Source organism: Vombatus ursinus, unplaced genomic scaffold, assembly GCF_900497805.2.
Source record: "Vombatus ursinus unplaced genomic scaffold, bare-nosed wombat genome assembly UNPS02014791.1, whole genome shotgun sequence".
Lineage (NCBI taxonomy): Eukaryota > Metazoa > Chordata > Mammalia > Diprotodontia > Vombatidae > Vombatus > Vombatus ursinus.
The window spans coordinates 32,825,297-32,836,204 of record NW_020954569.1 but is presented as its reverse complement, the minus strand read 5'-3'; the positions used below and the strand labels follow the sequence as shown (position 1 = coordinate 32,836,204).

The 10,908-nt window shown below is 34.6% G+C and overlaps 1 protein-coding gene across 1 annotated transcript in view; it reads left to right on the top strand.

Annotated features, from left to right (window-relative positions):
* MARCH6 (membrane associated ring-CH-type finger 6) overlaps positions 1–10,908 on the top strand; it is an 87,077-nt gene that overhangs the window by 25,491 nt on the left and 50,678 nt on the right. Inside the window, exon 2 of the mRNA XM_027868850.1 lies at positions 9,303–9,399. Within this exon, the coding sequence (XP_027724651.1) occupies positions 9,303–9,399 (97 nt within the window). The remainder of the gene's footprint in view (positions 1–9,302; positions 9,400–10,908) is intronic.

The following is a 10,908-nucleotide window of genomic DNA, read 5'->3' as shown; positions in this document are numbered from 1 at the left end:
AGTAGTAGTAGTAGTAGTAGTAGTAGTAGTAGTAGTAGTAGTAGTAGTAGTATTTCTCATGACTGCTAATGAAAATTTTCTTTGAATCTAAAAAAAAACTCACTCAATTTTTGGTTATTTCTTTGCCAGTAAATTATCACCTTTTACTTAAAGACTGAAATGAAAACCGATAGCTATTAGTTAGTTTCAATGATAGTTACTTGTTATCATTTTTAATCAGTGTACACACACACATTTATTAATTAGCTAATATGTACCGAGTTAGGTTCTGGGAATACATAGTTGTGTTTTTTTTTTTTTTCATTTTTTTTTATTTTTTAGTTGAAGAGATACAGGGCATGTATACAGTTATAAAACACTGCAAGATGGCATATTTAAAGTGCCATATCAGAGGTTTTGAAAATAATTGTTATAGAAGTTAAAAGGAAAAAGCAATCATTGTAAGCTAGGGATATCTGGAAGACAAGCCCTGAGGGCATGATTACGACCAGTGGGTAGAAATTGCTGAGAAGTAGATTTTGGTTTCTCAGTAGTTTGAGCAGTCCAAAAGTGGATTAGGCTTCCTTCAGAGGTAGTGGCTCCTCATAATGGAAGACTTCAAGTGGATACTTGATGACAGTTTTTCAGAGATAATATAAAGAGTATTTGTCTTCATTCATGGGTTGGACTAGATGACCTCTAAAGTTCCTACTAGCTCTGAGAGTCTACATTTTGTGAATTGGGCCTTGAACCAGAAATAACATTTAAGTGAAAAATAGTGGAGAAAGACATTTTTGGGATGTTGGTAAAAGGGATGGAGTGTGACAGTATGAGGAAAAGCATGGAGTACTAGTAATAATAGCTGACTTTTCTATGGTAGGGATATGCAGAGGCCCTTTTTATTGCATCTGACTCTTATGATGCTGGAAGTGCCTCAGTTGGAACACCCACCCTCTCGGCTAAGAATATTGCCTCATTTTCTACTGAAAAAATTGAGGCCATTTGTTGAGAACTTCCTTTTCTCCCCTCATCCTCATCTTACATCACCCAGATGCATCTGCTACTATCTTCTCCATCACCCTTGTCTCAAATAATGAAGGTAGTCCTCCTTCTTGTCAAGGCAAACCCTTCTAAATGTATGAGTGATCCTATTCCATCCTTTCTTCTCCAGCAGATTTAAAAACTCCTTAAAAAACAGAATTGGCCAAGTGGAAAAGGGGGTACAGAAGCTCGCTATAGAAAATAATTCCTTAAAAATTAGAATTGGGCGAGTAGACACTCGTGATTCCATGAGACATCAAGAAACAAAGCAAAATCTAAAGAATGAAAAAAATAGAAGAAAAAGTAAAATGTCTCACTAGAAAAACAACTGACCTGAAAAATAGATCAAGGAGAGATAATTTAAGAATTATTGGACTGCCTGGAAGTCATGATCAAAAAAAGAGCCTAGACATCATGTTTCAAAAAATTATCAAGGAAAACTGCCCTGATATCCCAGAACTAGAGGGTAAAATAAAAATGGAAAGAAGCCAAAGATTACCTCTTGAAAGAGATCTCCAATTGGAAACTCCCAGGAATGTCATAGCCAAATTCCAGAGCTCCCAGCTCAAAGAGAGAATATTTAGCAAAGCAGTCAGAAAGTAGCAATTCAAATATCCTGGAGCCACAGTCAGGATCAGACAAAATTTAGCAGTTTCCACATTAAAGGATCTTAGAACATGATATTTTGGTGGTCAAAATAGCTAAGATTACAATTCAGAATCACCTACCTAGCAAAACTGAGTATAATCCTTCAGGGGAAAAAAATGGAAATTTAACGAAATAGAGGACTTTCAAACAATCCTGATGAAAAGACCAGAGCTGAATAGAAAATTTGACTTTCAAATACAAGACTCAAGGAAAGCATAAAAAGAGAAACAGGAAAGAGAAATTGTAAAGGATTCTTGAAGGTTAAACTGTTTTCATTCCTACATGGGAAGATGATACTTGTAACTCCTAAGAACTTTATCATTATTAGGGTAGTTAGAAGGAGTATGCATAGAGAGCTCAGGTTTGAGTTGACCACGATGGGATGATATCCAAAAAAATAAAGTGAAGGAGTGAGAAAGAGGGATGCACTGGGAGAAAGGGAAAGGGAGAGGTAGAATGGGGAAAATTATCTCACCAAAAAGAGGCATGAAAGCTTTTACAGTGGAAGGGAAGATGGAGAAGTGGTGGGCAACACTTTAAACCTTACTCTCATTGGAATTGGCTCAAAAAGGGAATAACATACATATTCAGTTGGATATAAAAATCTAGCTTATCGTACAGTAAAGTAGAAGGGGAAGATGTTGTGGGGGGAGGCTGATAGAAAAGAGGGTGAATTGGGGGAGGCACTGGTCAGAAGCAAAACACTTTTTTTCAAGTAAAAGCATTTATTGGGGTAACACAATGCAACACACCAAACAGGTTCCTTCGTGCTGATGCAGTTTAGGGGTTCAGGGGTGCTGGGACCCCAAAATCACAATATGTGAGTCCTGCCCGAAAGAATTTGACCCAAGCCTTCTTTCAGCCAAAGACAAGGTTTATTAGAACATCTGTCATATTGGGCAGACTCTTAAGGAGTCTAAACATGAGTTAGCAGTGGCTAGATTATAAGAATCCCAGAAGTGGCTAGATTTTAAGAATCTAAGCCTCTTAATGGAGACAAGATGGACCTTCTATACAGAAAGACTGTGGGAGGGACCTAGGAGTAGACAGTAAGCTGGGGTGAACAGAACTCCTGGGAGCTGGACCTTGTGGCCTAGGGAGAATGGAGCCTAGAGAAGCAAAACACTTTTGAGGAGGGCCAGGGCCAGAGAGAGAAGAGGATAAAGGGGACAAATAGGATGAAGAGAAATACACAGCACAGTTAGTGATCATAACTGTGAATGTGATAAACTCGCCCATAAAATGGAAGTGGATAGCAGAGTAATTTAAAAACCAGAACTCTACTATATGTTGTTTACAAGAAACATACTTGAAGCAGAGAGACACACACAGAGTAAAGGTTAGGGGCTGGAGCAGAATCAGTTATGCCATAGCTGAAATAAAAAAAGTGGGAATAGCAATCATGATTTCAGACAAAGCAAAAGTGAAAATAAATCTAATTAAACAGGGAAACCACTTTTTGCTAAGAGGTACCATAGACAATTACATAAGACCAGTACTCATTATATATGCACCAAATGGTATAGCACCCAAAAGTTAGGTGAGTTACAGGAGGCAATAGACAATAAAATTATACTACTGGGGGACCTCAACTTTACCTTCTCAGAACTAGATCAATCTAACTAAAAAATAACAAGAAAAGAAGTTAAGGAGATGACTAGAATTTTAGAAAAGTTAAATATGGTAGACCTCTGGAGAAAACTGAATGGGAATCTGGATAATTTTGATTACATTAAATTAACAAGGTTTTGTACAAACAAAACCAATGCAGTCAAAATTAAAAGGAAAACAAAACTGGAGGGAAATTTTTACAGCAAGTTTTTGTGATAAAGGCCTCATTTCTCAAATGTATAGAGAATTAAGTCAAATTAGAATATGAGTCAATCCCCAATTGATAAATGGCCAAAGAATATGAACAGGCAGTTGTCAGAAGAAGAAATCAAAGCTACCTATAGTCATATGAAAAAATGCTCTAATTCACTATTGATTAGAGAAGTGCAAATGAAAAACTCTGAGGTACCACCTTACACTTATTAGCTTGATTAAAAAGAGAACAACAAACGTTAAAGGGAATGTGGGAAAATTGAGACACTAATGCACTGTTGGTGTAGTTGTAAAGTGATCCACCTATTCTGGGGAGCAGTTTGGAACTATGCCCAAAGGCCTATAAAACTGCATATCCTTTGATGCAAAAGAGATTTTATTTCATTTATTTATTTATTTATTTATTTTGCCTTTTGGTGAGGCAGTCGGGGTCAAGTTACTTGCCCAGTGTCACCCAGCTACTAAGTGTCAGGTGTCTGAGGCTGGATTTGAACTCAGGTCTTCCTGACTCCAAGGCCAGAGCTCTATCCACTGTGCCACTAGCTGTCCCTCCAAAGAGATTTTTTTAAAAAAGGAAAAGACTTTTATGTATAAAAAAGTTTATAACAGCTCTTTTTGTGGTGGCAAAGAATTGGAAGTTTTGATGCCTATCAATTAGGGAATGGCTGAACAAGTTACGGCATATGATCGTGATGGAATACTATTGTGCTGTAAGAAATAACGAGCAGGATGCTTTCAGAATTACCTGGGAAGACTTACACGAACTGATCAGAAGTGCAATGTGCAGAACCAAGAGACCATCATACACAGTAACAGCAATATTGTACTATGATCAGCCTTGAATGACTTAGCTATTCTCAGCAATAAAGTAATCCAAGACATTTCTGGAAGACGTATGAAAAATGTTATCCATCTCCAGAGAAAAAACTGATGGAGTCTGAATGCAAATTGAAGCATATTTTTTTACTTTATTATTATGTTTTCTGTGTTTTCTCTCACAGCATGACCAATGTAGAAATATTTTGCACAATTGTACATGTATAACCTATGTCAAGTTGTTTGCCTTCACAATGAGGGGGGGTGGGGAAGGCAGGAGGAGGAGAATTTGGAACTCAAAGTTTTAAAAAATTAACATTAAAGAAAGTTTTTTATGCAAATGGAAAAAAATTTAATTTTTGTCTAGCCATTATTTCCAGTTCTTTGCTATCACAAAAATGTGCTGCTGTAAATATTTTGGTGTATGTGGGAATTTTCTTCTTATTAATGATTCTCTTGAGGTATAAGCCTAGTAATGGAGTCTCTGGTTCAGAGTATAGACATTTAGTCACTTTATGTGCATAATTCCAAATTACTTGTAACATTTCACAGTTCCTATTGTATATTAGTGTGACTATTATTCCCACAATCCCTCCAGCATTGACTGTTGCTATTTTTGTCATCTTTGCAATTTTACAGAGTGTGAAGTAAAACCTCAGGGTTGTTTTGATTTGCATTTCTTTCATTAGTAATGATTTGGCACATTCTTTCATGTAGTGGTCAATACTTGTCAATTCTTTATTTAAAAGTTTATATCCTTTGACTACTTATGTATTGGGAGTGGCATTTAGTCATATATATTTGTTAATTCTTTATTTATCTTGGATGCCGAACCCTTTTCAGAGAAACTTGATATAAATATTTTCCCTTTTGACTCCTTCCCTTCTTATCTTAGGTGCATTCACTTTGTCTGTACAGAAGCTTTTCAATTTCATGTGATCAGAGTTATCTAGTTAATCTTTCATTTGCCTCTCTTTCTCTCTTATTTGATTAAGAATACATCTCCAACCCCTAGTTGTGAGAGATATATGATCTGTTTCTCTTCTAATTTTTTTTTTGTAGTATGATCTTTAATATTAAAGTCACATATCCATTTAGAATGTATTGTGGAATATAATGTAATTCTAATTTCTGCCAGACTGTAATTTTGCAGCTGTTTTCATTTAATGGGGAGTTTTGCTTAGGTCAGGGGTGGGGAATTAAAATTTTCTACTTTATTGAAAACTGAATTATTGACTTCTATTTTTTCAGATTCTCTCATGTCTAGTTTGTTCCATAAATGTGTCTCTCTGTTTTTTTAACAAATGCCAGATGGTTTTGATGACTGCTGCTTCATAATCTAGTTTGAAGTCTGGAAGTCCTTTTTCCCTTTTGTCTGTATTTCTTTCCCTTGCTATTCTATATCTTTTGTTTTTCCAAATGAATTTTGTTATTATTTTATCAAATTCTACATCTTTGGTAGTTTGATTGGTATAACATTAAAATGTAAATTAACTTTGGTAGTATTGTTATTTTTATTATTTTGGCATGGTCTAGCTATGAGCACTGAATATGCTTCCAACTATTTAGGTTGTTTTTTATTTCTTTAAGGTGCACTTTGTAGATTAATCTTATGAGTCTTTTGTGTACCTTGATAGGTTGATCTCCATATTTTATGCATTTTACAGTTATTTGGAATGGGATCTCTCTTTCTATTTTTGTTTCTTGGGTTTTGTTCTTATTATTTAGAAATGCTGTTGATTTTGAGGTTGTATATGAGCTTTACTGTAGCTATCGATCATCTCAATAACTAACTTTGCTGTACTTAATTCATATAAGTTGTTATTTGGTTTCTCAGTCCGTGGCAGCTCAAAACTAGCAAATTGAAGTAGTAGCATAGTGAAGAATGCAAAAGGCAGCTATTGTTGTTCACATCGAAGGAACATAGAAATATTATTAAAAAGGAGACAAACTCAAAAAGGATGGTTGGGTGGGAACATAGCATAAAAAATTTTTATAATGGGGCATAGCACAATAAGTGTTGTTCATAATTATGACCCAGAATGATTAAAAACATTTTTATGTTCTTTTTTTAAGAGGACAAAAGAAAAAGTATCATTCAAAACAGTTTGAATAAAGCAAAATTTGTTGCTTAAAATGATATTTATCAGTTATCTAGGAAATTTACTTAAATTTTCATTGCTGATGATGCTGGATAAAACAGGGTGCTGTTCTTTCTAATGGAGAATTATAGATTGTGAAGAGGTACAGATTTTACAGGAAAGAGTCATGTGTGATTTTGAGCTCTAATCTTGAGTGTTGCTAAGATAATGGACTAGGGAAGCTTGGAGTAGGGAATCTTGGAAGATTTGCTAATTTGCTTTATGTCATAAGGTTGTCATGTCTATATATAATTTTAGTGGTATTAATCTTCCTGTACCAGATTATTTTTAAAGAGAGAAGCAGTGTAGTATAGTAGAAAGAGATGATAGTCTTTATTTCCCTGACCTGGTCAAACCACAACTTGAGTATTGAGGTCAGTTCTGGCCATCTACATTTAAAATTTTTTTCAATTAAAATCTATCTCCACCTCCTTCAAAGAAAAGAAAAAGAAAACCCTTGTGGTAAATATGCATATTCAAGCAAAATAAATTTCCACATTCTGTACACCATATTTTAAATGGAACATTAATACAGTTTGTCCAGAGGAGGAAAACCAGGATGAGGTAGGTAGTGACTCAAAATCATGTCATACGTGGATCATTTGAAAGAATTTAAAGGGTTGCCAATGTGGAACAGGATTCAACTTGTTCTAATTGACCGCAGAGTGTATAACCAAGACCAGTGTTTGGAAGTCAAAGAAAGTTAGATTTTCACTCAATATAAAGAAAAAGTTCCTTATAATTAGATCCAAAAGTGATATAAGTGTTTTTGAAAGGTAGGGAGTTTTCCATTACTGGTGGTCTTCAAGAAGAGGCTCAGTGATAATTTATTTAAACATTCCACTTTTAACTAAAAATTTTTTGTGGTGGTGATGATAATGATGCAAGTCACAGGCTCATTTTATGCTTAATTCAGTTCCTTCACATGCAGATAATAATAGGCACTTGATCCTTGAATGCATTAAACAAACCTTTTTATGTTCTTTTAACTGTGTGAATTGGTTGAGAAATTGTTTGTTTGTCCCAGATGAAACTAAGTTAAATTTTTAAACTGAAGATAATTTCCATAATCTTTGTCCGAACTTTCTTTTTGTGGACAATTATGGAGCACAGGGACTATTTCATTTTTTGTTTTTTGCTAGGCAGTGGGCTTAAGTGACTTGCCCAGGGTCACACAGCTAGTAAGTGTCATGTGTCTGAGGCTAGATTTGAACTCAGATTCCCCTGACTCCAGGGCTGGTGCTCCATCTAGCGCACCTGGTGCATCCACTGTGCCACCTAGCTGCCCCAACTAGTTCATTTTTGTCTTTGTATCCCTAGTATCTAATAAAGTGTTTGGCACTTAATAGTTATTTAATAAATACTTGATTGATTGTTGAAATCTTCAAGATGTAGCCTTCTTTAAAGCCTTTCTAGATCCCTCTAGTTAGAAATGATCTCTTCTTCAAGTCTCCTGTGCCAATGTGTTGGCCTTATACTCATTTATGTTCCAAAACATGTCCTGGGTATGTTTTTATATGTCTTAAACCTAGTGTCTTACTTTCTTCTGGAGCCTCAGCCTGTAGGCACTTGGTAATTGTTTGCTGAATTGAATTGTATGGAAGACATACATACATAGGATCATAGAATTCTCAGAAAGGGGTTGTTTAATTCTTTGACTTGTATCTTTAGAATCTAGCATATAATAGGTGATTAATAAATGTTCATCAGTTGAGTGGTTTATTGATACTAGATATAAGACTGGCAGCATTTGCAGAGGTCAACTAGTCCAAATCCTTTATTTTATAGATGAAAATAATCAAGTTAGTCAATTGGACCAGATCTGCAAGGTTTCTTTTAATTCTAATTAATGAAATCACAAGTCACTATAGTTTTGTATTGGAAAGCTAACTGCATTTTTCTGCAGAAGGAATGGAGAAATTAAAAAGGAGAACTTTTGAATTAAAGAATAATAGGAGATATCTTATAAATGAAATCTTCAACATATACAGATTGAATGAAAATACAACTCTAGCATTTCAAGGGATTAAAAAGGAAAGATGCATTTAAAGATTTTCTTTTTGAAATTTCAATGTAGAAATCCTTTTAAAAAAGTAAAGCAGGATTTGCCTCCCTTCCTAACTCCCCAATTTGGGTAACTGACTTTTAACCATCATTACGAAGTCTTCTTTATTAGATTTTAAGAGAAGAGAAACAATTTGACCCCAAAAAGTCTCTTATTACCAATTAATATACATAAAGTTTGTTTGATATATATTTGGGAGTATAATATATTTTTACTCACTCAAAAAGTTGCTAAAGTTTAGAGACATTATCTGTGCAGAAGTCACTATTTCAGATAAGGATAAGCTATGATTTTCTTTAATTAGTTTCCTGTGCTTTTAGAGAGGCTAGCATCAGAAAATGAGTTTCTTTTGTTACATTTTTGTGTATAATATGCCAAATAACTATAGCTACTGCTATTCTATCAGATAGGTCATCAAATAAACTTTCCTTATATTTGTCCATTGACGCTGTATTAGTTTGCTTTTTTTCATACCCTGTGCAGCTTTTTGTAAATACACCATTATTGGATAGTAGATATATAAACAGAAGGTGCAATTTCTGCCCTTACCTATGTTAAATTCTTTGTTGAATCTAGTTATTTTGTTCTCATGAATTAGTCAGATTTTCATTAAGGAATAAATATTTTAGTGTCAGTCAGATTTCAAAAATTTTAATTATGTGCATGCCAGCCTATTACTATTTTATAGCATAATTCCTTTCCTAATGTGCTATAACATTTCTAGATTTATTTCTTTTTACAAAGATGGTTGAGCCAAAGATGAATGAGTTTTTATTCTTGATTAACAGACATATGTAGGGTGTGTCGATCAGAAGGAACACCTGAGAAACCGCTATATCATCCGTGTGTATGTACTGGCAGTATTAAATTTATCCATCAGGAATGGTGAGTAGACTTTTTAGAAATTACATTTCAAAACTCATTTTTAATGCTAGTATAATTTGGTGTTTGATTGTATAAACCCCTTTATTTTCAATATTATTATCTGTTGGGATTAAAAAAAAAACTTAGCTACTTAAGCATCCCAGATTTTCATAGGGAGAAAAGAATATAGACTAAATATAATTAGTGTCATGGACTTAAAACCACTTTATTTATTTTGTCTTTTAGGTAAGATTTTTCTCAGTTTATTTTAAGCAGTTAGCCAATTGGCAAAGTAGGTTTCTTCATGAGAAAATTTCCACCCACTGAATTAATTTTAAAGTGTCACACGCGCACACACACACACACACACACACACACACACATCAATGAATAGGAAGAGAAAAGCATTACATTCTTATAGGGGTCAGATATCTGTTATATCCAGACTTTTCCACAATGTCTGAATTTAGGCATCCTGTTATAGCACACAGACTAAGGCAAGGACATGAACAAGGTCACTTCAGTCAGGCAGGGTTCAAAAAATGGGTAACATTTTGGGCATGACAAGATACAGCTTGACTTTACAGATGGGAAGGACCGTGGAGGGGAGTCATATTTGCTTCCTTATGTCAAGCTGCGTGAGGAGGACTATTAAGCAGGATTCAGTGATATCAGTTCATTTCATATGAAATAACAGTTACTCAATAACTGTATACTCAGTACCCAGTAGCTAATAAGTAGTTATAGAGTATCTGCTCTGTGCTATGTCTCCGTGCAAGGCATTGGGGATATAAAGATAGGATCAGTGAGAACAATTTGATATCATAAATGCCATCTAGAATTAGGCAAAAATCAAAAAATTTGAGAGTTGGAAGAGACATCAGTGGCCATCTAGTCTAACCCATATGTGAAAAGAATCCCGACTGTGACAGATCTGATAAGCAGTCATCCAGCCTCTGCTTGAAGATTTCCTATTCCTAAGGAGGAGGGAACCCAACAGTGATGCTTTCTTCCCAGTTTTGTAATTCTAACAATGATATTATATGATGTTTTGAGGGAAAGCATGAAAATCTTGTGAAAAACATCTTAAAGATTAGCTTTATGCCCCCTAATTGCTAACTTCCCTAATAAAATTTTATGGATATATCATCCATGTATTTATCTAAATACTTCTTGAATTTATATTTTCAGCTTTTACTATCTGTTGGAGGTAAGGAATTCTGTGTGTTGACTACCTGCTGGGTAAAGTAGTATGTGTGCACCAATAAGAAATTAAAAGCTTTTTGAAGATAAGACAGTGTCTAATTTATCTCTGTATTTAGCACTGTACCCTGCAAAATTAATTGGTGCAAAATAAATAATTAGTGCCAAATAAATGTTTATTGAATTTTTATATGTACTAGACTCTTTCAAATTTCAGAGTGTTTTCTATATCTACTGTGGGCATATCTTGACTGGTATTGGTCATTGGTTCTGTAAAAAACTTTGTTGCCAGAACAGCAATATAGAGGAATAAATGATTGCTAGGAA